This window comes from Schistocerca cancellata, chromosome 9 (genome assembly GCF_023864275.1).
Source record: "Schistocerca cancellata isolate TAMUIC-IGC-003103 chromosome 9, iqSchCanc2.1, whole genome shotgun sequence".
In the NCBI taxonomy this organism is placed as follows: domain Eukaryota; kingdom Metazoa; phylum Arthropoda; class Insecta; order Orthoptera; family Acrididae; genus Schistocerca; species Schistocerca cancellata.
In genome coordinates this window covers 366,655,452-366,683,320 of record NC_064634.1, presented here as the reverse complement: position 1 = coordinate 366,683,320, position 27,869 = coordinate 366,655,452, and the positions used below count along the sequence as shown (strand labels likewise).

General features: G+C 43.2%; 1 protein-coding gene across 1 annotated transcript in view; it reads left to right on the top strand.

The window, feature by feature from the left end:
- LOC126101420 (coiled-coil domain-containing protein 96-like) overlaps positions 1 to 27,869 on the top strand; it is a 188,040-nt gene that overhangs the window by 60,822 nt on the left and 99,349 nt on the right. The window contains exon 4 of the mRNA XM_049912081.1: positions 20,548 to 20,639. Coding sequence (XP_049768038.1) covers positions 20,548 to 20,639 — 92 coding nt within the window. The remainder of the gene's footprint in view (positions 1 to 20,547; positions 20,640 to 27,869) is intronic.

Genomic DNA, 27,869 nt, shown 5'->3' with positions numbered 1-27,869 from the left:
GCGATCGAATGAAGGGTAGAGCCACGGGTCGTAACACATCTGAAATGTAACGTCCACTGTTCAAAGTGCCGTTAATTCGAACAAGAGGTGACAGTGACCTGTAACCAATGGCACCCCATACCATCACGCCGGGTGATACGCCAGTATGGCGATGACGAATACACGCTTCCAATGTGCGTTCACCGCAATGTCACCAAACACCGCTGCGACCATCATGATACTGTAAACAGAACCTGGATTCATCCGAAAAAATGACGTTTTGCCATTCGTGCACCCAGGTTCGTCGTTGAGTACACCATCGCAGGCGCTCCTGTGTGTGATGCAGCGTCAAGGGTAACCGCAGCCATGGTCTCCGAGCTGATAGTCCATGCTGCTGCAAACGTCGTCGAACTGTTCGTGCAGATGGTTGTTGTCCTGCTAACTTCCCCATCTGTTGACTCAGCGATCGGGACGTGGCTGCACAATCCGTTACAGCCATGCGGATAAGATGCCTGTCATCTCGACTGCTAGTGATACGAGGCCGTTGGGATCCAGCGCGGGGTTCCGTATTACCCTCTTGAACCCACCGATTCCATATTCTGGTAACAGTCATTGGATCTCGACCAACGCAAGCAGAAATGTCGCGATACGATAAACCGCTATCGCGACAGGCTACAATCCAACCTTTATCAAAGTCGGAAACGTGATGGTACGCATTTCTCCTCCTTACATGAGGCATCACAACAACGTTTCACCAGACAACGTCGGTCAACTGCTGTTTGTGTATGAGAAATTGTTTGGAAACTTTCCTCATGTCAGCACGTTGTAGGTGTCGCCACCAGCGCCAACCTTGTGTGAATGCTCTGAAAAGCTAATCATTTGCATATCACAGCATCTTGTTCCTGTCGGTTAAATTTCGCGTCTGTAGCACGTCATCTTCGTGGTGTAGCAATTTTAATGGCCAGTAGTGAAACCTGGTAGACATGCTAATTAAAACGGAACAGATTTAAGCTGGAAAAAACGAGTTCCAATTTTGGCCATCTGGTTCAGATCTGGCGCTGTGAATGCACGAAAGACGTGTTTCCAGATGTAATGGATTAGGAACGAGATGTAGGCAGGAAAGGTGAAACAAGTGAGAGAGGCATAACGTCGATTTGATTATTATCCGCCGCTTACACAATTTATTCAATATGAGCACCGGAGACATCGAATAGATGCTGTGCAGCGCCAGATTGGTTCGTGGTGGACGAAGTTGGAACTAATTTCTTTCCAGCGTGAATCGGTTCCGCATTAACGCGTTAGCGTATCTATCATGGTTCAAATGGCTCTGAGCACTATGGGACTTAACTTCTGAAGTCCTAAGTCCCCTAGAACTTAGAACTACTTAAACCTAACTAACCTAAGGACATCACACACATCCATGCCCAAGGCAGGATTCGAACCTGCGACCGTAGCGTATCTATCATGTTTCGCTGCTATAACGATAATTATAGCCCGCACTGGACCTCCGTGGGGAGCTCCACATTAATTAGAACCACCTGGAATATCTCACTGGAAGATCGCCAGCGAATTAGGCCTTATACGGAGGTGTACCGATAGTATTTCCTCCCACACACCATCAGCAGGTGAACTGGGAGGTAGAAAAAATTACTCCGGCGCAAGAAGTATACACCGACACACGGCGTAAGATGATTTTCTAAGTGAAAACTTGGAGGCAGAAGAAGTAGATGATACGGTGAGAAGAATTTAGCACAGAACTGAAGGATCTACGTCGAAAGTGAGACTTCAAGAAAAATATAATTTCTGATACCAAAGAAGGCAGATGCTGGCAAGTGTGAATGTAACAGAACCATAACAAGTCATGGTAGCAAAATACTGGCAAAAATTATATACAGAAGAATGGAAAAGGTGGTAGAATTGAGCTTCATGGAAGATAAGTTTGGATTCCGCAAATGTGGTAACACGTGAGGCTGTACTGAACTGCGACTTATCTTAGAAGATAGACTGAGTAAAGGTTACACTGGGCTCAACTTTTTGGTAAGACAATAAATTAAATTACGTTTCATAGCATGGTCCAAAAGACCTGTGAGACCCTGAAGAAGACTTGCAAGAATCGTACTATAATTACTGCGTCATTATGAAGAAGACAATGTGTTCTCTGGCGTATTTTCCGTGTAGTAGAGCGGCTAATTAACTCTCAAGCAATGTAAGATCTGCTTGCAAATACACTTACTTAGTGTGATGAGACATTTACAGTAAGGATGAGCTAATAATTGACTTAAACCAAGAGGGATATACTTTCAGATACAGTATAATATACTGGAATCGGTTGCTTTTCGTATTGTCACAAATAATCAGTCTATGTTCTTGGTCGATTTCTTGTCTCTCTCTATTTTTCTTTCTTTCTTCGTCAGCACTAACACTGAACGTCCTCGATTATTTGTTGGGCGTATTCCATTCTTTGACTTCCTATACGGTTGTTACCCGCTACAGCTCCCTCCACTACCGTGGAGAACATTTCCTGAAGTCTTCAATTATCTCCCATCATCTTGTCAGTGTTTCCCAAGTGTTCTTTTCATTGCCGACTCTGCGGAGAAACCTTCATTCTTTACCTTAACAGTCCATCTAAGTTTTAGCGTCCTTCTGTAACACGGCATATCAGACGCTTCGATACTCTTGTTTTACATCTACATGATTACTCTGCTATTCACAATAATGTGCCTAGCAGAGGGTTCAATGTACAACTTCAAGCTGTCTCTCTACCGTTCCACTGTCGAACGGCACGCGGGAAAAACGATCACTAAAATTTTTATGTGCGAGCCCTGATTTCTCTTATTTCATCCTGATGATCATTTCTCCCTATGTAAGTGGCTGCCAACAGAATGTTTTCGCAATCAGAGGAGAAAACTGGTGATTGAAATCTCATGAGAAGATCCCGTCGCAACGAAAAATGCCTTTGTTTTAATGATTGCCACTCCAATTCACGTATCATGTCTGTGACACTGTCTCCCCTATTTCGCGCAATACAAAACGAGCTGCCCTTCTTTGTACTTTTTCGATGTCATCCGTCAGTCCCACCTGATGGGGATCTCACGCCGCACAACAATACTCCAGAATAGGGCGGACAAGCTTGGTGTAAACAGTCTGTTTGGTAGACATGTTGCACCTTCTAAGTGTTCTGCCGATGAATCGCAGTCTTTGGTTTGCTCTACCCACAATATTATCTGTGATCGTTCCAATTTAGGTTATTTGTAATTGTAATCCCTAAGTATTTAGTTGAATTTACAGCCTTCAAATCTGTGTGACTTATCGCGTAATCGAAATTTAGCTGATTCTTTTAGTACTCATGTGAATAACTTCACACTTTTCTTTATTCAGGGTCAGTTGCCACTTTTCGCACCATACAGATATCTTATCTAAATCATTTTGCAAGACGTTCTGATCATCTGATGACTTTACAAGACGGTAAATGACAGCATCATCTGCAAACAATATAAGACAGCTACTCAGATTGTCCCCTGTGTTGTTAATATAGATCAGGAACAATAGAGGGCCTATAACACTTCCTTGGGGAACGCCGGATATTACTTCTGTTTTACTCGATGACTTTCCGTCTGTTACTACGAAATTTGACCTTTCTGACAGGAAATCACGAATCCATTCCCACAACAGAGGTGATATCCCATAGGCGCGCAGTTTGGTTAGAAGCCGCTTGTGAGGAACGGTGTCGAAGGCCTTCTGGAAATCTAAAAAAATATTAAATCAGTTTGACATCCCCTGTAGATAGCACTCATTACTTAATGAGTATAAAGAGCTAGTTGTTTCTGACAAGAACGATATATTCTGAATGCGTACTGACTATGTGTCAATAAATCGTTTTCTTCGAGGTACTTCATAATGTTCGAATATAGTATATCTTCCAAAACCCTACTGCAAATCGACGTTAGTGATGTAGGCCTGTAATTTAGCTGATTACTCCTACTTCCCTTTTTGGATATTGGTGTGACTTGAGCAATTTTCCAGTCCTCAGGTACAGAGGAGCTATTTTATCAGCATATTCTGAGGAGAACCTGAATGGTATACAATCTGGACAGGAGGCCTTGCCTTCATTAAGTGATTTAAGCTGCTTCGTTACTCCGAGGATATCTACTTCTATGTTTCTTTTCTTGGCAGTTGTTCTTGATTGGAATTCAGGAATATTTACTTCGTCTTCTTTGGTGAAGGAGTTTCGAAAAACCGTGTTTAATAACTCTGCTTTAGTGGCACTGTCATCAGTGCCTTCACCGTTGTTATCGCGCAGTGAAGGTATTGACTGCGTCTTGCCACTGGTGTGCTTTATGTATCACCAGAATCTCTTTGGGTTTTCTGCCAGATTTCGAGACAGAATTTCGTTATTATGGTTTTTCCACACTTTGTCTCTCAAAGTGCGTCCTGTATTTGATACTAATTATATCCTTTCAGAGAGGAATGCAACGAAAGTCTTTCTTCAGGGCCCAAAAAATTTGAAAATGACGTGGGAAGAGATCGGGACTGTATGGAGGGTGTGTAAGGGCTTCCCAGCGAAACTTCTGCAGCGTAATCGAAACAACCTTGGCAACATATGGGCGGCCTGACTCGTACACATGTGTTTTCCTAATCATCTATCTGGAAGTAAGCCTGTTCGAATCCTGGAGGTGAACATTTTCACTGCCTGTAATTTGCTGGCAGGAAAAGGGTGGGGGGTGGAGAGATGGTGGCGTGAAGTTTCTGATGATCACCAGACTTTGCGCCAGTCTTCTGGTATGAATAGAAAACCTCTCCGCAGTGTCTCATTAAGTGAGGGTACGTGACACTGTTGATGGTGATGGTGATCCATCCGTCAGATGGAAATACCACTACAGTACACACACACCCATTACAGTATCTACACTTACTCATACAGGTCTCATACTTCGCGAAGGGAAGGTGCCTGCGTGCGCGAAGCATGTGAAAAACCTTTCCATTTCGGCGGCTGAACCTGCTGTTCGGGGTCTACCAGCCATTCATGTCATGCGACTTTATTACCTTTTTTTAAAGCTCCATCCGTCAGCAGACAGTTCCAGCGCCCTCGTAGAGACTATCAGTATACTCTTTCCACCTACACTACTGACCATTACAATTGCTACACCGAGAAGAAATGCAGATGATAAACGGGTATTCAATGGACAAATATATTATACTAGAACTGACACGTGATTACATTTTCACGCAATTTGGGTGCATAGATTCTGAGAAATCAGTACCCAGAACAACCACCTCTGGCCGTAATAGCGGCCTTGATACGCCTGGGCATTGAGGCAAACAGAGCTTGGATGGCGTGTACAGGTACAGCTACCCATGCAGCTTCAACACGATACCACAGTTCATCAAGAGTAGTGACTGGCGTATTGTGACGAGCCAGTTGCTCGGCCACCATTGAGCAGACGTTTCCTTTCAATTGGTGAGAGGACTGGAGAATATGTTGGCCAGGGCAGCAGTCGAACATTTTCTGTATCCAGAAAGGATGCAACATGTGATCGTGCATTATCCTGCTGAAATGTAGGGTTTCGCAGGGATCGAATAGAGGGTAGAGCCACGGGTCGTAACTCGTCTGATATGTAACGTCTACTGTTCAAAGTGCCGTCAATGCGAACAAGAGGTGACCGAGACGTGTAACCAATGGCACCCCATACCATCACGCCGGGTGATACGACAGTATGGCGATGAAGAATACACGCTTCCAATGCGCGTTCACCGCGATGGCGCCAAACACGGATTTGGCCATCATGATGTTGTAAACAGAACCTGGCTTCATCTGAAAAAATGACGTTTTGCCATTCGTGCACCCAGGTTCGTCGTCGAGTACATCATCGCAGGCGCTCCTGTCAGTGATGCAGCGTCAAGGGTAACCGCAGCCATGGTGTCCAAGCTGATAGTCCGTGCTGCTGCGAACGTCGTCGAACTGTTCGTGCAGATGGTTGTTGTCTTGCAAACGTACCCATCTGTTGACTCAGAGATCGAGACGTGGCTGCACGATCCGTTACAGCCAAGCGGATAAGATGCCTGTCATCTCGACTGCTAGTGATACGAGGCCGTTGGAATCCAGCGCGGCGTTCCGTATTACCCTCCTGAACCCACCGATTCCATATTCTGCTAACAGTCATTGGATCCCGACCAACGCGAGCAGCAATGTCATGATACGATAAACAGCAATCGCGATAGGCTACAATCCGACCTTTATCAAAGTCGGAAACGTGATGGTATGCATTTCTCCTCCTTACACGAGGCATCACAACAACGTTTCACCAGGCAACGCCGGTCAACTGCTGTTTGTGTATGAGAAATCGGTTGGAAACTTTCCTCATGTCAGCACGTTGTAGGTGTGTGAATGCTCGGAAAGCTAATCATTTGCATATCACAGCATCTCCTTCCTGCCGGTTAAATTTTGCGTCTGTAGCACTGTATCTTCGTGGTCTAGCATCGGTCAAATTTCGCGTCTGTAGCACGTCATCTTCGTGTGTAGCAATTTTAATGGCCAGTAGTGTATGTACTGTCTCCTCTACGTTTAACGGTTGTTTTCCTTTTGCACTCTTAATGTTGACGCCTTTGCTTTTAATTTCACAATAAGCGATTTTTTGTTTTTTGTACGCTGAATGTATCCTGTAGATGTCCTTCTTGATTTATTCATAATTTTTTGCAGCTGTTTCATGGGGCTTCCCTGCTCTTGCTGTCGTTTTCTGAATATTTTTATATTCGTCTTTCGTTATTTCATCGATTACTTACGGTATTTTTTCTGTCATCCATGGTTTCTTAGAAGCTTCATATCTTGTACCCATTTGGTCTGTAAAACTTACGTGATTATCCTTTTTGGAGATGTCCATTACCCTTTAACTGAACTGCCTGTTTTCAATTCTTCTGGGCCTGCAGCATTAGAGACATCTTGTAAGGACATTATGTCTAAGCCAAACCACTACTATATCCGAAGACTTCTAATTACGATATTATATTCTGATGCCATAAGCTTAAATCTGCTCCAAGGCCATTACCAAGCTATCTGAAAACCTACAGAATTTTTACCGCATGTAGCTATGTCTGTCTGTAACTGATAACAGAAAATAACAGCGTAATAAAAAATCTTTGAATGCAGCAGCGGTTTGGCTTACTATACACATAATGAACTGCTTATTGTTGTTGCTGTGTACTAGACATGGGCAAACTGAAACACATAACTGTTCCGAAGCAAATGAGACAGTACAATTTAATGTTTCGAAACACTGTTTCAAAACAGTGAAACAGTTTCTGTTTCGTAATTGTATAGGCCTACACATTATATCGTATTGAGTGTCTACTGTATAAATATTCTCATATAAACACAAATGAGGTGTGAGAGCGCCAATCATATCGCAGAAAGTATGAAAATTTCACTTAGGTGTCTTGGCTGTTTCGTATTTCCTGCAGCAAATGGGCTGCTTTCATGTCATGTGACTTTTATATTTTCCAATTGGCTGAGTTCAGAGTTTGTATGTTTGACATAACAGATTTTGCCAAACTCGTTTCCCTGTATTCTAGTGCTTAATTTTCATAGGTTTTATGAGTGATTATCTGTATGTGCTCTTGAAAAGGCATATCATGGGAGATAATTTATTGAGATAGCATCCTGAGAAGCGAGATACTGAATTAACATTTATGAGTGTGTCACTCACACTTTCGTACTCACAGTTAAATTTTCCATTGTTTTCTGTATGTTTCCTTGAAGTATAAAATCAAGACTAAAATTTAAAGCAATTCATACAGTGTAATGCGTTTGTGATACCTATATCATTGCAGATCTGGCTTTACACCACTTACAATTCTTGTTAAGGAAATTTTTTCGATGTACAGGTATATGGAGTTCCCTCAAGTACTCACAGCAAGCAGATATACTATCATATTGTTACAAACTTCCCCAGGAAATAAGAGATAAAGTTAAGTTGCTGTTGAAATGCATTTTAATCATAGTATCTGAAAGCCAAAAACAAAATTATCAAAGTACTGTTATTGATTTGCCTGAGAATTATCTATGAAACACAAGTATTAAGATGCCTATATTGTGTAGTAACCAAACATAGCACATTTACAACACAAACATATACATACATAAATCAGATAATAATTCTCGAACACACAAATAAATATACTCAAAAATATTAACCTCACTGAATGATGAGCAAAAACGTAAGTGTCTTCTGCGTGCAACAAATCTGAGAAAAATGTTCTTGTAAGGTAGGTTTATGTAAGATTTAGTGGACTAAACAAAATACAGTCAAATACAAATTCAGTGCACATTCTCCAGAGAAGAACAAAATCATCTGAAATTTTACTGCTTTATTTCTGAATAGATCTAGTGTACCTATTCTAAGTTGTAGTTTAGAAATATCATTTTTGATACTTTTTAGCTTGAAAGACGATATCGTCTGCCTGTAATTGTTTGCCCCTGCTTTGAAAATATGCGCTCACAAAGGTGGCCGTAGCACATTATTTCAAACAGCGTAGGAAACAACACGTGATTTCCTTTCCACCATAGCAATGGACCTTGTGATCTGTGTATCAGAGGCATCTTCGTATATTTATCAAGCTCGACTATAGTTGCAGCACATGTTATAAGGGATATCAATGTTTTTCGCACTTTTATTATTTTGAATGCGAATAGTGTGTGTTATTTTATTGTTTGTTGGTGTTTATAAAGCAGATATTACGCCATTTCGCAATAGGGCAGTCAATTAGAAACGAAGCTTTATTTTCGGAAACCTTAAACTTCGTGCTGTTGCGTGTCAAAAAGATTTCGACACATTTGAAAGTGTTTCATGAAGTGAGATGTTAAATGTGTTTCAGTATCTGTACTGTGCCCGAATCTCGTCCGAGACAGAGCGGAATGAAAAGCCACTGTTACGATACAATTAGTCCGTTTCAAGCATAAGTGGACCGAAACAGCGTTATTTTGAAACAGTGATACACTTTCTGTGTCTGGCAAGAGATCGAATCTGGTCCCGGTACCCGAGACACCACTGTTTCGAAACAGTGAAACATAGCCGTTTCGAAACACTGAAACAGTTACACGTATCGATACAGTGTATCGAAACATAGAAACAGTGGGCAAGTCAACTGTGCACGTAACCCAAAAGATAAACCAATATCGCGACAGGCCATCACCACGCAAGGACATCTCTCACCAGACGCCATCCCAGTTGTAAACAGCAGCTTCCAGGCGGTTTGACCAGTTAGACCTATTTTCTCCTTCTGCCCCACGTCTATTTGCACGTCGGACTTGGTGTTGCAGGCCACCAGAGAGAGCCTTGCCAACGGTGGATATCCTCCCGCAACAGGCACAAAAGGCGACGCACCGCTGACATTCAGTTCCTGCGATTTCCTCGGATTCCAGCACTTTCATAGTTCTTCGGGTTTCACATAGTTCTTGCAGTTTCGTTCAGAAGATCACAGTTCTAATCTAACAGTCGTTATTTACGGAGCAATATGAGCAGTTAACTAGAAGTGTCTGCATAATACTTACAGTCATCATGACTAAATTATGAACTACCAAGAGGCAGCAAAGTTATTTAGATATCTTTGAAACGTATCAAACTGTTGCCGAAGTTAAGAACAATTGTGTATTTTCGTTACCAATAAATGTTACTGATTATTTCTTTTTGTGTTGCCTCGTTTCTATTCTACTGGCGTCCTGTGGAGGAAGTTTATAACTTGATATATCCAGCGGTCATAGTGCCCCTTTAACCAGAACTGAAGTCGAAAACGCTTTCTGCTATCGTGAGAGTTTGGGATGAATTAATAGTAACATTTTGGTACAATATCCCACAGTGGTATTCATTATCACATTATCTACAGGTTCAGATAACTTCAAACACACATCATCATTCCTCACTTTTCTGTTATGACTATCAGCTTCTTGTGTAACCACAACACTACTTAATTTGCTCTTTCTATACCAGTCTTCATAAGTAGCAAATAGTGGAGGCATTTTAATGCATAATTTTACATGTATTAAGACTGTGTTGTTTCCAAATTCTGTGAGACTCATAACGACAGACTTCACAAGGAAGGAAAGATGTTTAAAACAACTGTCCACAGGAAGCTGAAGAATGTGAAGCAAGGCAGGCGCTGTATCGTGTGTGAGATACAGATGCGAGCGAGTGTGCCGGGACTTACCCCAGTTCACTGTTAGTAGCGCCACGTAATCTTAACGCGTCTGCGCGTGACGGGCCAAGTATGGCACCACAATTAAGTATGAAATTTAAAATCTAAAATTACGTTTAAAACTTTGTTAAAATATAGCTTAGTGTTATAATGTTCCAAATACCGAGTCTTTATGTTCTATACTTAACAGTTTACGTAAAAATGCCGTTTCAAGAGAAAAATAAGTGGCGCTAAATTATGAAACTAGAAAGCCAGAATTTGGTCAGAAAGTGCAGTTAGAGCTCATAAATAAGTGGTGCAGGTTTCCAAAACCATATAACAAAAATTAACGCCGGAATCATGTTTTTAGGAAAAATCAAAAGCACTAAGGAATGGATTTAGAAACAGGAAAATTTGTTTTATGCTTCAGTTCACTCCAAAAATAATAAATGAAATACCACGTTAAGGACCTCTTATAGTTTTTGAGTAATTAAGTAAAAACCAATTTTGTAACTGAAATGTACCCAATTGTTGTACATTAAGTACCTTGTAATTTTAATGATAGAGAATTTTGGTTAACGTGAATGATAAAACATACCAAATGATAAAGCTATACCAAATTTGAGAGCTATAGCATTAATAACAGCTGATATAAGTGGTAGTAAAGGTATGGTTCAGAGGTAACGATCTACCGTTAGTTCCACTGTAAAAATTCTAAAAGGCAAAGTTTTCATTCTAGCGAGCTGAAACTCTGTCGGTGATTTCAAACAACTTAACTGAATACAAATTAAATTAAGAGGTTTATAAAGTAATTTGTAACTATATTATTAAAGTTTATGTGCTCGAGAAAGCGGTCGTTCCGAGGCTGCTGCAGTATGCAGATAGCCGTAGACAACACATGGTTCCTCAGCCGTCCGCTCTGACACCTATATATGAGGGTCACTCCAAAAGAAATGCATACTGTTTTTTTTTTTTTTAAATCCATCCTTTATTCCACATGTTTGAAAGTTTTACAGTGTGTAGATACATTCTTTAGGAACAATATTTTCATTTATCCACATAATTTCCATCCCTCGCAACTGCCTTACGCCATCTTGGAACCAGCGCCTGTATAACCGCACGGTAAAATTCGGACCAATCTGTTGGAGCCACTGTTTGGTAGCGTGCACAAGGGAGTCCTCATCTTCAAACCTTGTTCCACGAAGAGAGTCTTTCAGTTTCCCAAAGAGATGATAGTCACAATTGAAAGAAAAACAGCCCTCGGTCATTATTTTTAACAAATTTGTCAAAAATAGTGACCGAGGGCTGTTTTTCTTTCAATTGTAACTATTCACGGTCTCTGAACGTGCAGCCGTGTACAAAATTTTGAGATGATAGTCACATGGAGCCAGGTCAGGACTGTAAGGCGGGTGTTTCAGTGTTGTCCATCCGAGTTTTGTGATCGCTTCCATGGTTTTTTGACTGACATGTGGACGTGCATTGAAGTGCAACAGCAAAACATCCTGCTTTTGCCGATGTGGTGGAACACGACTCAGTCGAGCTTGAAGTTTCTTCAGTGTCGTCACATATGCATCAGAATTTATGGTGGTTCCACTTGGCATGATTTCCACAAGCAAGAGTCCTTCGGAATAGAAAAACACCGTCGCCATAACTTTTCCAGCAGAAGGTGTGGTTTTGATTTTTTTTCTTGGGTAAATTTGCATTATGCCACTCCATTGATTGCCTTTTCGTCTCTGGTGAAAAATGATGGAACCATGTTTCATCACCTGTCACAATTCTTCCAAGAAATTCATCTCCACCATTCTCGTACTGTTCCAAAAGTTCTCTGCATACCGTTTTTCTTGTTTCTTTGTGAGCCACTGTCAACATCCTGGGAACCCACCTGGCACAAACCTTTTTGAACGCCAACACTTTCAGTATTCTGCAAACACTTCCTTCCCCTATCCAACGTAGCGTGACAATTCATTCAATGTGATGCATCTGTCAGCAGTCACCAATTCGTTAACTCTCTGTACATTGCCTGGAGTGTGTGCAGTACGAGGCCTGCCGCTGAGAGGACAGTCCTCAATATTGCCGTGCCCGCTTTCATCACGTAACCTGCTTGCCCACCGACTAACTGAACTGTGATCGACAGCAGCATCTCCATACACCTTTTTCAACCTCTTGTGGATGTTTCCCACCGTCTCGTTGTCATAACACAGGAATTCTATGACAGCATGTTGCTTCTGACGAACGTCAAGTGTAGCAGCCATCTTGAAGACATGCTGTGACGGCGCCACTCACGGGAACATGTTGAACTAAGTTTGAAAACAAGCGGGAAGGATGTATCTACACACTGAAAACTTTCACACATGCAGAATGAAAACTGTATTTTTACAAAACTAGTGTGCATTTCTTTTGGAGTGACCCTCGTAAATGAAGCCTGAGAGCCAGTAGAAAGGTTCACTTCTACTCAGCCACGGTAAAAGCCATGGGAGGCCCTCTTCCATGGTCGAACACCGGCCGCTACCTGGGCGCCACACTGGATCGGCTCCTTACGCGAGGTGGTGCAGTGGTTAGCACACTGGACTCGCATTCGGGAGGACGACGGTTCAATCCCGCGTCCGGCCATCCTGATTTAGATTTTCCGTGCTTTCCCTAAATCGCTTCAGGCAAATACCGGGATTTCCTTCCCCATCCTTCCCTAATCCGAGCTTGTGCTCCGTCTCTAATGACCTCGTTGTCGACGGGACGTTAAACAGTAATCTCCTCCTCCTCCTCCTCCTTACGTGGAAGGTGCACATCACCGAAATACGGGGTAAGGCGCTTGGCAGAATGCACCTTCTCTACCCCTTCCTCAATCCCAAGACCACACTGTCTCCACACTGTGGAAAGACGTTACACCTGGCACTTATTAGGCCCGTGCTGGAATACGCCGCCGTGGTGTGGGTGAATGCTTCAGCACGGCCGAACTGCATCGGCTAACGGGCATGCCGATGCTGAAGGACTGCTTCAAGCAGTCGGCGAGACTTTTCTATGCCGACACGAGAAGATCTAGGAATCCTCTCATCAGGAATCTGGGAAACCAGATTCACTGGCGAGAGACAACGAGGTGGACAGACTTTCAGTAGCAACGCTGCTCAGGCAGCAAGAGGGAGGAAAAGGAAAAGTGTCAAACCAGAAGAAATAAACCAAGACGCGATGAACTGGAAATCAACCAGAGGGAGAAGAAGGAAAAGCATCTAGACATGCTAACCCTTCAACCTAACGAAGCCGCAGCTTCGAGATGACACAAAACAAAGCAAGCAGTAATAAGGTTCACTTCCACTCAGCTACGGTAAGATCCACGTCTGTCAAACGTCGGGACGCGCTCTGCCTCGGATGACATCTGTGCCGTGCTGTGACAAAGTGCGTATTTTGCGGTAAAAACAGATAGTGGACTCGCGAGGATTGTACGGCGTCCTTGATCGCTTAGAATTCGCCAAAGTAACTGATAATGCGCCGTCCGTGTGAATTACAATTCGACATGGCAAGTGGTGACTTTATTTCCACGTTCATGGCGAGTATTAATTTTGACATTTACTGAAAACTTTCATTTCAGTAATTTTAATCGGGGAGAAAGGCAATCTGGTAGGAACGTACCTTAGAGGTCGCCTCTGAACTGTTAAATGTGCTGTTAGAATAGAAAGATTTGCTTTCAATTGCCAATAGTGAATTTCCAAGTATTGTATGTTAGAAACTTTACGCAATACAATTTTGATTCGAGCTTTATACACTTGTTGTTGTTGATGGTCTTCAGTCCTGAGACTGGTTTGATGCAGCTCTCCATCCTAATCTATCCTGTGCAAGCTTCTTCATCTCCCAGTACTTACTGCAACCTACATCCTTCTGAATCTGCTTAGTGTATTCATCTCTTGGTCTCCCTCTACGATTTTTACCCTTCACGCTGCCCTCCAGTACTAAATTGGTGATCCCTTGATGCCTCAAAACATGTCCTACAAACCAGTCCCTTCTTTTTGTCAAGTTATGCCACAAAATATTCTTCTACCCAATTCTATTCAATACCTCCTCATTAGTTATGTGATCTACCCCTCTAATCTTCAGTATTCTTCTGTAGCACCACATTTCGAAAGCTTCCATTCTCTTCTTGTCCAAACTATTTATCGTCAATGTTTCACTTCCATATATGGCTACGCCCCATACAAATACTTTCAGAAACGACTTCCGACACTTAAATCTATACTCGATGTTAACAAATTTCTCTTCTTTAGAAACGCTTTTCTTGCCATTGCCAGTCTACATTTTATATCCTCTCTACTTCGACCATCATCCGTTATTTTGCTCCCCAAATAGCAAAACTCCTTTACTACTTTAAGTGTCTCATTTCCTAATCTAATTCCCTCAGCATCACCCGACTTAATTCGACTAAACTCCATTATCCTCGTTTTGCTTTTGTTGATGTTCATCTTATATCCTCCTTTCAAGACACTGTCCATTCCGTTCAACTGCTCTTCCAAGTCCTTTGCTGTCTCTGACAGAATTACAATGTCATCGGCGAACCTCAACGTTTTTATTTCTTCTCCATGGACTTTAATACCTACTCCGAATTTTTCTTTTGTTTCCTTTACTGCTTGCTCAATATACAGATTGAATAACATCGGGGATAGGCAACAACCCTGTCTCACCCCCTTCCCAACCGCTTGTTCCCTTTCATGCCTCTCGACTCTTATAACTGCCATCTGGTTTCTGTACAAATTGTAAATAGCCTTTCGCTCCCTGTATTTTACCCCTGCCACCTTCAGAATTTGAAAGAGAGTATTCCAGTTAACATTGTCAAAAGCTTTCTCTAAGTCTACAAATGCTAGAAATGTAGGTTTGCCTTTCCTTAATCTATTTTCTAAGGTAAGTCGTAGGGTCAGTATTGCCTCACGTGTTCCAACATTTCTACGGAATCCAAACTGATCTTCGCCGAGGTCGACTTCTGCCAGTTTTTCCATTCGTCTGTAAAGAATTCGTGTTAGTATTTTGCAGCTGTGACTTATTAAACCGATAGTTAGGTAATTTTCACATCTGTCAACACCTGCTTTCTTTGGGATTGGAATTATTATATTCTTCTTGAAGTCTGAGGGAATTTCGCTTGTCTCATACATCTTGCTCACCAGATGGTAGAGTTTGGTCATGACTGGCTCTCCCAAGGCCTTCAGTAGTTCTAATGGAATGTTGTCTACTCCCGCGGCCGTGTTTCGACTCAGGTCTTTCAGTGCTCTGTCAAACTCTTCACGCAGTATCTTATCACCCATTTCGTCTTCCTCTACATCCTCTTCCATTTCCATAATATTGTCCTCAAGTACATCGCCCTTGTATAAACGTTCTACATACTCCTTCCACCTTTCTGCCATCCCTTCTTTGCTCAGAACTGGGTTTCCATCTGAGCTCTTGATATTCATACAAGTGGTTCTCTTCTCTCCGAAGGTCTCTTTAATTTTCCTGTAGTCAGTATCTATCTTACCCCTAGTGAGATAAGCCTCTACATCCTTACATTTGTCTTCTAGCCATTCCTGCTTAGCCATTTTGCACTGCCTGTCGATCTCATTTTTGACGTTTGTATTCCTTTTTGCCTGCTTCATTTAATGCATTTCTATATATTTTCTCCTTTCATCAATTAAATTCATTATTTCTTCTGTTACCCAAGGATTTCTATTAGCCCTTGTCTTTTTACCTACTTGATCGTCTGCTGCCTTCACTACTTCATCCCTGAGAGCTACCCATTCTTCTTCTACTGTATTTCTTTCCCACATTCCTGTCAGTGGTTCCCTTATGCTCTCCCTGAAACTCTCTACAACGTCTGGTTTAGTCAGTTTATCCAGGTGCCATCTCCTTAACTTAGCACCTTTTTGTAGTTTCTTCAGTTTTAATCTACAGTTCATAACCAATAGATTGTGGTCAGAGTCCACATCTGCCCCTGGAAATATCTTACAATTTAAAACCTGGTTCCTAAATCTCTGTCTTACCATTATATAATCTATCTGATACCTTTTAGTATCTCCAGGATTCTTCCATGTTTACAATCTTCTTTTATGATTCTTGAACCAAGTGTTAGCTATGATTAAGTTATGCTCTGCGCAAAATTCTACCAGACGGCTTCCTCTTTCATTTCTTCCCCCCAATATATATTCACCTACTATGTTTCCTTCTCTCCCTTTTCCTACTCTCGAATTCCAGTCACCCATGACTATTAAATTTTCGTTCCCCTTCACTACCTGAATAATTTCTTTTATCTCATCATACATTTCATCAATTTCTTCATCATCTGCAGAGGTATTTGGCATATAAACTTATACTACTGTAGTAGGCATGGGCTTCGTGTCTATCTTGGACACAATAATGCGTTCACTATGCTGTTTGTAGTAGCTTGCCCGCACTCCTATTTTTTTATTCATTATTAAACCTACTCGTGCATTACTCCTATTTCTCCTATTTGATTTTGTATTTATAACCCTGAAGTCACCTGACCAGAAGTCTTGTTCCTCCTGCCATCGAACTTCACTAATTCCCACTATATCTAACTTTAACCTATCCATTTCCCTTTTTAAATTTTCTAACCTACCTGCCCGATTAAGGGATCTGACATTCCACGCTCCGATCCGTAGAACGCCAGTTTTCTTTCTCCTGATAACGACGTCCTCTTGAGTAGTCCCCGCCCGGAGATCCGAATGGGGGACTATTTTACCTCCGGAATATTTTACCCAAGAGGACGCCATTATCATTTAATCATACAGTAAAGCTGCATGCCCTCGCGAAAAATTACGGCTGTAGTTTCCCCTTGCTTTCATCCGTTCGCAGTACCAGCACAGCAAGGCCGGTTCGGTTATTGTTACAAGGCCAGATCAATCAATCATCCAGACTGTTGCCCTTGCAACTACTGAAAAGGCTGCTGCCCCTCTTCAGGAACCATACGTTTGTCTGGCCTCTTAACAGATACCCCTCCGTTGTGGTTGCACCTCCGGTACGGCCATCTGTATCGCTGAGGCACGCAAGCCTCCCCACCAACGGCAAGGTCCACGGTTCATGGGTGTGTGTGTGTGGGGGGGGGGGGGGGCTTCATACACTACTGTCCATTAAAATTGTTACACCACGAAGATGACTTGCTACAGACGCGAAATTTAACCGACAGGAAGAAGATGCAGTGACATACAAATGATCAGCTTTTCAGAGCATTCACACAAGGTTGGCGCCGGTGGCGACACCTACAACGTGCTGACATGAGGAAAGTTTCCAACCGATTTCTCATACACAAACAGCAGTTGACCGACGTTGTCTGGTGAAACGTTGGTGTGATGCCTCGTGTAAGGAGGAGAAATGCGTACCATCACGTTTCCGACTTTGATAAAGGTCGGATTGTAGCCTATCGCGATTACGGTTTATCGTATCGCGACATTGCTGCTCGCGTTGGTCGAGATCGAATGACTGTTAGCAGAGCATGGAATCGGTGGGTTCAGGAGGGTAATACGGAACGCTGTGCTGGATCCCAACGGTCTCGTATCACTAGCAGTCGAGATGACAGGCATCTTATGCGCTTGGCTGTAACGGATCGTGCAGCCACGTCTCGATCCCTGAGTCAACAGATGAGGGCGTTTGCAAGACGACAACCATCTGCACGAACAGTTCGACGCCGTTGCAGCAGCATGGACAATCAGGTCGGAGATCATGGCTGCGGTTACCCTTGACGCTGCATCACAGACAGGAGCGCCTGCGATGGTGTACTCAACGACGAATCTGGGTGCACGAATGGCAAAACGTAATTTTTTCGGATGAATCCAGGTTCTGTTTACAGCATCATGATGGTCGTATCCGTGTTTGGCGACATCGCTGTGAACGCGCATTGGAAGTGTGTATTCGTCATCGCCATACTGGCGTATCACCCGGCGTGATGGTATGGAGTGCCATTGGTTACACGTCTCGGTCACCTCTTGTTCGCATTGACGGCACTTTGAGCAGTGGACGTTACATTTCAGATGAGTTGCGACCCGTGGATCTACTCTTCATTCGATCCCTGTGGAACCCTACATTTCAGCAGGATAATGCACGACCGCATGTTGCAGGTCCTGTACGGGCCTTTCTGGATACAGAAAATGTTCGACTGCTGCCCTGGCCGGCACATTCTCCAGATCTCTCATCAAGTGAATACGTTTGGTCAATGGTGGCCGAGCAACTGGCTCGTCACAATACGCCAGTGACTACTCTTGATGAACTGTGGTATCTTGTTGAAGCTGTGTGGGCAGCTGTACCTGTACACGCCATCCAAGCTCTGTTTGACTCAATGCCCAGGTGTATCAAGGCCGTTATTACGGCCAGAGGTGGTTGTTCTGGGTACCGATTTCCCAAATTGCGTGGTAATGTAATCACATGTCAGTTCTATTATAATATATTTGTCCAATGAATACCCGTTTATCATCTGCATTTCTTCTTGGTGTAGCAATTTTAATGACCAGTAGTGTACTTTTATTTAAAATCATAGTCATGATCCCGCAAAGAAATGAGAGAATAGAAACTTTTCTTTCCGTGAGTTGGACCAGAATGTGCCAGTGCAGACTGGAAACTAAGGTCAGTATGTCTCCCTTCGCTTTCTGGCTGACCACAAAATTAGATGCCATGCTCGCGTGAGAAAGACGGCGAACAAATTAAAGATTCACTTTTACCCGCCGCCCTCAAATGTACTCCGTATATTGGATGTCACAAAATAGTGACTACAGTAGACAATCCTAAACTGATTGCTGTGAGATAAGGAATTAATAGTCGGAGATTTAATTTTTATTGATATAAGCAAGTTACACTTTGTAGCAAACACCTTGAGCTATTAGCAACAAGTCCAAGTGGCAAGTACCAGTGTCAGTGCATGTATTACAACATAATCCATTGATAGCAGTGTTCTCTGGTCTGCAGTCATCTGGTCCTATTGCTTACACACGTTGCTTATGGTAGTGGTGTACATGCTGGTCCAACAGCACTTTCCACACTGTATTCTTGGATGTGTGAACTTCACAGTTAAGTTGATGGGTGCTTTTGATACATCTTCTCCCAAGCGTTCCAACACCATTTCCTCAGTGTCTACTCTGTGAATAATTCTTTGTCAAGAACTTTGGCAAACTAAAGCTTGGAAATTATTTTCAGGACAACATGTTCCAAAAACGATGACGCCGGTTGTGAAAATCTTCTCTGTGCATTTGTTCGAATTTCTGGAAATAAAATGATCGCTTGACATTATTGGCCAGGCGACACCTCTGGGATGGCTGCCTGGTGCAAGTCTTTCTATTCGACGCCACTTCAGCGAATTTCTCACCGGTGAAGATTAGATGAAATAATTAGGACAACAGAAACACCCAGCTCCCGAGTGAAGAAAATCCTGACCAGGACGGAAATCGGTTCCTGGACTTTACGCTGTAGAGGCAGCAACACTAACCAGCCACTAGACCACGAGCAGTGGACCACAACTTGCGGGAATTACATCCTACTACGCCAGATATTAAAAAGCGTTTCTGCAAGTTATTGTTACATATAATGGTCCCACCGTAGATACATCACAGACTTTTGTCTCCTGTTTTTCAAGGCACCGTCCCAAAATCACTGTGGCAGTTGTTTCTTTTTTGTGAGACAAGCACCCTTCGGCAAAATGCATCACACGAATTATCCATTCAACACTTCATACCGCCTCAAGTATACCGTTTTCGTCATTGGCTCCTTGTTTCAAAATTCCACTATGTAGGATGCTATACTGTCTCAATAAATTTTACCTTGGACTTTGGGACAGCCTGTATAGTCCCCATAGCATAGTTAGTTCCTTTGCAGTGAAAAAAACTGTTGTAAAAGTAGAATTTCCAAAGCTTGTCATAACATACGGAATGGGATTAATAAACAATGAGTGGAAAGTATTAAGAGTCAAATACTCAGAGAGCAAATGTTTCTGATATTAAGCATGTAAGATAATCTGTAAAGTCGGCCGCGGTGGTCTAGCGGTTCTGGCGCTGCAGTCCGGAACCACGGGACTGCTACGGTCGCAGGTTCGAATCCTGCCTCGGGCATGGGTGTGTGTGATGTCCTTAGCTTAGTTAGCTTTAAGTAGTTCTAAGTTCTAGGGGACTTATGACCTAAGATGTTGAGTCCCATAGTGCTCAGAGCCATTTGAACCATTTTGATAATCTGCAATGTGTAATCTCCAATTTAAGCTCTTTTAGTACGTATTCGCCAAAAGTTTTAGACAGTTTTCCTTTACACATTGCTTTTCAGTAATAATCAATTTCGATCAAGCCAATAACTGCAGAATTTTTTACATTTTTTTTTTTGATACTGTGATTTTCGTTTCTTGTTCTTTTGCACATTGTGGATGACGTACAATAACGAACTAAAACGTATGGTCTTTGTTGGCAGGGAAAATCGAATTTGAAATGAAGAAGGTGGATTCCACAGAAGATCTTTTGGCACCTCGATCAATGGAGGAGTTAGAAGAGGAAGAAACTGAGGTTAGTGGTACACGAACGGTTGGGACTGAGAAATGGGTTCGTGTTGTAATTATCCAGCGACATATGTGCTGGGTGATCAAAAAGTCAGTATAAATTTGAAAACTAAATAAACCACGGAATAATGTAGATAGAGAGGTAAAAATAGACACACGTGCTTGGAATGACATGGGGTTTTATTAGAACCACCCCATATTGCTAGACGCGTGAAAGATCTCTTGCGCGCGTCGTTTGGTGATGATCGTGTGCTCAGCCGCCACTTTCGTCATGCTTGGCCTCCCAGGTCCCCAGACCTCAGTCCGTGCGATTATTGGCTTTGGGGTTACCTGAAGTCGCAAGTGTATCGTGATCGACCGACATCTCTAGGGATGCTGAAAGACAACATCCGACGCCAATGCCTCACCATAACTCCGGACATGCTTTATAGTGCTGTTCACAACATTATTCCTCGACTACAGCTATTGTTGAGGAATGATGGTGGACATATTGAGCATTTCCTGTAAAGAACATCATCTTTGCGTTGTCTTACTTTGTTATGCTAATTATTGCTATTCTGATCAGATGAAGCGCCATATGTCGGACATTTTTTGAACTTGGGTATTTTTTTGGTTCTAATAAAACCCTATGTCATTCCAAGCATGTGTGTCAATTTGTACCTCTCTATCTACATTATTCAGTGATTTATTCAGTTTTCAAATTTATACTGACTTTTTGATCACCCTGGATATATATATACACTCCTGGAAATGGAAAAAAGAACACATTGACACCGGTGTCTCAGACCCACCATACTTGCTCCGGACACTGCGAGAGGGCTGTACAAGCAATGATCACACGCACGGCACAGCGGACACACCAGGAACCGCGGTGTTGGCCGTCGAATGGCACTAGCTGCGCAGCATTTGTGCACCGCCGCCGTCAGTTTCAGCCAGTTTGCCGTGGCATACGGAGCTCCATCGCAGTCTTTAACACTGGTAGCATGCCGCGACAGCGTGGACGTGAACCGTATGTGCAGTTGACGGACTTTAAGCGAGGGCGTATAGTGGGCATGCGGGAGGCCGGGTTGACGTACCGCCGAATTGCTCAACACGTGGGGCATGAGGTCTCCACAGTACATCGATGTTGTCGCCAGTGGTCGGCGGAAGGTTCACGTGCCCGTCGACCTGGGACCGGACCGCAGCGACGCACGGATGCACGCCAAGACCGTAGGATCCTACGCAGTGCCATAGGGGACCGCACCGCCACTTCCCAGCAAATTAGGGACACTGTTGCTCCTGGGGTATCGGCGAGGACCATTCGCAACCGTCTCCATGAAGCTGGGCTACGGTCCCGCACACCGTTAGGCCGTCTTCCGCTCACGCCCCAACATCGTGCAGCCCGCCTCCAGTTGTGTCGCGACAGGCGTGAATGGAGGGACGAATGGAGACGTGTCGTCTTCAGCGATGAGAGTCGCTTCTGCCTTGGTGCCAATGATGGTCGTATGCGTGTTTGGCGCCGTGCAGGTGAGCGCCACAATCAGGACTGCATACGACCGAGGCACACAGGGCCAACACCCGGCATCATGGTGTGGGGAGCGATCTCCTACACTGGCCGTACACCACTGGTGATCGTCGAGGGGACACTGAATAGTGCACGGTACATCCAAACCGCCATCGAACCCATCGTTCTACCATTCCTAGACCGGCAAGGGAACTTGCTGTTCCAACAGGACAATGCACGTCCGCATGTATCCCGTGCCACCCAACGTGCTCTAGAAGGTGTAAGTCAACTACCCTGGCCAGCAAGATCTCCGGATCTGTCCCCCATTGAGCATGTTTGGGACTGGATGAAGCGTCGTCTCACGCGGTCTGCACGTCCAGCACGAACGCTGGTCCAACTGAGGCGCCAGATGGAAATGGCATGGCAAGCCGTTCCACAGGACTACATCCAGCATCTCTACGATCGTCTCCATGGGAGAATAGCAGCCTGCATTGCTGCGAAAGGTGGATATACACTGTACTAGTGCCGAAATTGTGCATGCTCTGTTGCCTGTGTCTATGTGCCTGTGGTTCTGTCAGTGTGATCATGTGATGTATCTGACCCCAGGAATGTGTCAATAAAGTTTCCCCTTCCTGGGACAATGAATTCACGGTGTTCTTATTTCAATTTCCAGGAGTGTATATATATATATATATATATATATATATATATATATATATATATATATATGCTCTGTTGCGAATATCCAGCCTGCTAGGAATGGTGTATGCCGTTGAATCTATAGAATGTGTGTAGCCAGCAGACAAATACGAGGGTAATCCAAAAAGTAAGGTCTCCTATTTTTTTTTATAAGTACAGAACTCTGTTTAGTGTGGCAGTTGGTCACATTGTTATGAAGAGTGCTTCACGCGCTGTGTGTAAACATGCGCACGCCACGCTGAGGCGCTTTGTCCCTGGATGATCTCTGCACGTTGGTTCCTGAGGTTTCCCGAAGCACCGCTCACAAAATTTTAACAGAAACATTGAATTACCGGAAGGTGTGCACAAGATGGGTGCCACGCATGCTGACTGAGGACCACATGCGGCAACGAGTTGATGCTTCCCTCGCATTTCTTCATCGCCTTGCAGCCGAACAGGACAACTTTCTGGACTCAATTGTAACACGTGACGAAACCTGGGCATACCACTTTACACCTGAGAACAAGGAAACAATCACACCAGCGGCGGCATCCTTCTTCGCCAAAGCCGCGGAAATGGAAATAAACACAGGTTGCCGGTAAAGTCATGACAAACGTTTTTTGGGATCGGAAAGGGGTATTGTTGGTCGACTTCGTGCCCACTGGGACAACAATTACCGCTGACAGGTACTGTGAGACTCTGAACAAACTCAAATGGACAATTCAGAAGTGGAGAAGAGGAATGTTGAGCAAGGGCGTAAACATTCTCCATGACAACGCTCGCCCACAGATCGCTCGGCAAACCGTTGCTCTCCTGCAACAGTTTAGTGGAACGTAATCACCACCCACACTATAGTCCTGACTTGGCGCCCAGTGACTATCGCCTGTTCCCTAAGTTAAAAGAACATTTGGCCGGAAAGCGATTCAGCTCCGACGACGAGGCGAAAGAAGAGGTTCATAACTTTCTGAACAGCATGGCGGCGAGCTGGTATGACATGGACACACAAAAACTGCCACAGCGTCTACAAAAATTTATCGACAGAAATGGAGATTATGTCGAAAAATAGCTAAATGTTGAAGCTGCAAACTGATGTAAACCATTGTAGAAATAAACAGGTCTATGTACTTAAAGAAAAATAGGAGACCTTACTTTTGGGATTACCCTCGTATGTCCAGTATGTCCAGGACCCACATCTCTCTTGTGGCTTGCGGAGTATATACAGTAAAGCTGTCATTGACGCCAAAGTTGGTTTGCATACCTCAGTGCATTATGAGGCACGATCCTGTAGGATTTGGTATGCCGTTGCCTTCTTTTGACCTTTAAGCGGGCTTACCGTGTCAGTTATAGGGAGACGTAGAGGTTATAATGCACACCAAATCAGAACGCACTCGCCTTTTTTCATCTTGACAAATGTTGCCAGAGGTGGATAAAAGTTCTGGGACTGACCAGGGATTGACCTTTATATCCATCTGCTGACACTGTACTATTCAGACACTTTCTATGCATTCCTGTTGTGTCGAAGGTCGTCTTCGTTTTTCGGTCAAAATAAGGATAGGCACTGTTCGAAATAATAAAGAAAAGAAGAACGTTAAAATTAAGACCATGAAATAAAATCAATTATTTCTTAACCAGAGCCGGCCGTAGTGGCCGAGCGGTTCTAGGCTCTACAGTCTGGAACCGCGCGACCGCTACGGTCGCAGGTTCGAATCCTGCCTCGGGCATGGATGTGTGCGATGTCCTTAGGTTAGTTAGGTTTAAGTAGTTCTAAGTTCTAGGGGACTGATGACCTCAGATGTTAAGTCCCATAGTGCTCAGAGCCATTTGAACCAGTCTTAACCAGACGTAGATTGCAGCTAGAACTTGTTTTGTAAGTAAGTTATTTTGTTTAAATTTTTCGGCTCGTGCTATTTAAAGGCGATGCTTGCTTATATGGTTCAAATGGCTCTGAGCACTATGGGACTTAACTTCTGAGGTCATCAGTCCCCTAGAACTTAGAACTACTTAAACCTAACTAACCTAAGGACATCACACACATCCATGCCCGAGGCAGGATTCGAACCTGCGACCGTAGCGGTCGCGCGGTTCCAGACTGTAGCGCCGAGAACCGCTCGGCCACCCCGGCCGGCCTTACTTATATGGTATATGATGTGTGCTATTAACCTTTGTTGTAATTAGACCTTGCGTAGTCTTGAACCTCGTAGTCCTTTATCTGAAGTTGTGTTGCTCTGTCGACCTCTTAATTAGGTATGAGGAAAATCGACCGGTTAAAACTGTTACTGGTATTTTGGTCCTGAGTAAACGGTTTTTCGGTATTTGTTTGGTCTCAGTTATAGCATGATTTTTTTATTGTTTACTAAATATCCGGGCAAAAAAACGAAATGTTAATTGGCCATAGCAACGATGCTAAAATTTTTCGTTTTTAAATAAACTTTTATTAAAAGAGAAGTAATTTTTATACTCAAAATTTGAGTTATTTTGAAACATTTTCTGTAGTTGCCCCCACCTGGTCTATATGGTAGTTTCTCGCTGTCATGGCCGGACATCGTTGTGCTGCAGAATGGCACCAATCCTAGTCTGGGAATATTTCAACGAAGTGACGTAACAGTGAATTACGACGCATCATTTGCTGTAAAAGAATAAATATTTGTCTACCATTTCTATGAAATAATGAAAGAGGAAGGAAATTATAACAATAATAAATTTAAAACTTAACTATTTATTCATAATGAAAAATAAAAAGTAGCTGATCTGTAGCCTTTGTCTACATCTTTATCTGCTTGTAACCCTTGAAAACGGACAAATTAACGGGAAAAATAGACTCCTTCAACCTCAGTTTTCACCCTTTAGCACTGACTATTCGTAGTGCCCAAATACTGATATGATCCCTGATTACAGCATGATTTTTGAGCCGAGTTTCAAGTAATACGAGAATCAATACGAGAATACTGGTCAATTCTTTCTAGTCTTCAACCACTTACAATTTTTCTTTGTTCGATTTCTCCGTTTATTACAGGAAATAATAGGAACAGAATACCAAAAATCGGTAATTACAGAAACTAGTTACAGTATTTTGAGCAGTTTTAACATTTATGTTAAACTGGCGTAAAAAAAACTGTATATCCGTAAACCGATTGTTTCAGTGATATCCGCCATCCCTACCTCTAATACGTCTTGTGTGTAATACTTATACATCATTAGTGTCTACCTTTACAATACTACATTTAAATAATAGTGAAAGAAACGAAATTTGGACTTTCATGAAGCTTGTAAAGACGCCAATATTATTCTCGTTAGTATTTGAAGAAATCTCGTGCATCTGAATTCTCACGTTTGATGATGTAATGGGTTAGGTGCCCCGCTATCCAAGTGCATGTAAGCCTCATGCTTTCGAGAGGAAATAATTTCAAGTCTTGTTGCAAAATACTTGTGACATCTATTGTATGAGAGGCATTATGTAAGATGAGCCGGCCGAAGTGGCCGTGCGGTTAAAGGCGCTGCAGTCTGGAACCGCAAGACCGCTACGGTCGCAGGTTCGTATCCTGCCTCGGGCATGGATGTTTGTGATGTCCTTAGGTTAGTTAGGTTTAACTAGTTCTAAGTTCTAGGGGACTAATGACCTCAGCAGTTGAGTCCCATAGTGCTCAGAGCCATTTGAACCATATGTAAGATGGAACGAAGGAAACATATGTTCTTTAAGCTGCTAGTATTCAGTGGAGTATGGCCGGCCGTGGTGGCCAAGCGGTTAAAGGCGCTACATTCTGGAACCGCGCGGCCGCTACGGTCGCAGGTTCGAATCCTGCCTCGGGCATGGATGTGTGTGATGTCCTTAGGTTAGTTAGGTTTAAGTAGTTCTAAGTTCTAGGGGACTGATGACCTTATAAGTTAAGTCCCATAGTGCTCAGAGCCATTTGAACCATTTTTTTCAGTGGAGTATGGGGGTACTGACCTTGGGCGACGTATGGGGGACGGCGTCGACAACGCAAATTCAGTTAGTATGAAGCGTTGAAACGTAGAGCATCGCGTGTTCGTTGTCGAGCAGTTTTTTTTACAGATGTAATTTTTTATAGATAGAGATTCACGGTTCAACGTCTTTCACGTCAAAATTTTAACGTCGAACGTTGATGTGCAGTCCGAGATTGAAACAGCGTTCTGTTAGTTTGAGGCATTTGGAAGTACTGTATCTGTGATAGAAAAAAGAAAAAAAAATGGAAACACCTGGTCTTCCCCATTCAGCTGTAACGCCGGAAAACATAGACTGAGTGAGAGTGGTGGTTCTTGCTAGTCCGAAACAATCTTCTGGGCGACAGGCTGTAACGCTGGTTATGTCTCGCGATTCGCCTCATCCCATGTTACATAACGATCTCAAATTTCAGCCATGGAAAATAAGAATCATGCAGTAGATAAATCAAAGGAATTTAGTTCCACCCAAAAAATTTTACGGCTTAATGGACAGCACTTTTACGGGAGCCGTAGACACTCTAATAATGATGAGAGACATAACCCATTTCCATTTTGATGGGCACGTTAATGTATACAACTGTCGCCACAGGGCATCAGATCCAATGTGAACATTACCAGAAACCTCTCCACAGCTCAAAAGTAATAGTGATGTGCAGTGTCTCCAGGATAGGGATCGCTGGTCTTTACTTTTTTGAAGGCGAGGAACTGTAGTTACTCTATATGGCGTTAGTGCGCTACGTGCAAAAGGTAAACAGTTTCTTGCGTCGTCAACTGGAAAGTCACATAAACGTGACATAAATGTGGTTCTAATAGGATAGTGACACAGCTCACACGGCGAGAGCATCCATGGAATCGTTTCGGCAACTGTTTACTGGAAATGTCATTTCGTGTTTCGGCGATGTTTCTTGACCTGGATGCTGTCCCAATGTATCGGTTTCTGACTTCTTTCTGTGGATCAGTCTGAAGAAATCAATTGTACGTGTGAAAAAGCCCCACTCAATAGACAACCTCAAAATTATCATTCCTCAAGAAATTGAATCTGTGTCGAATGAAAAGGTAGAGAAGGCCGTGCAAAGCTATGAGAAAGGGCTGCGAACTTGAACCCAATAAGAAGGA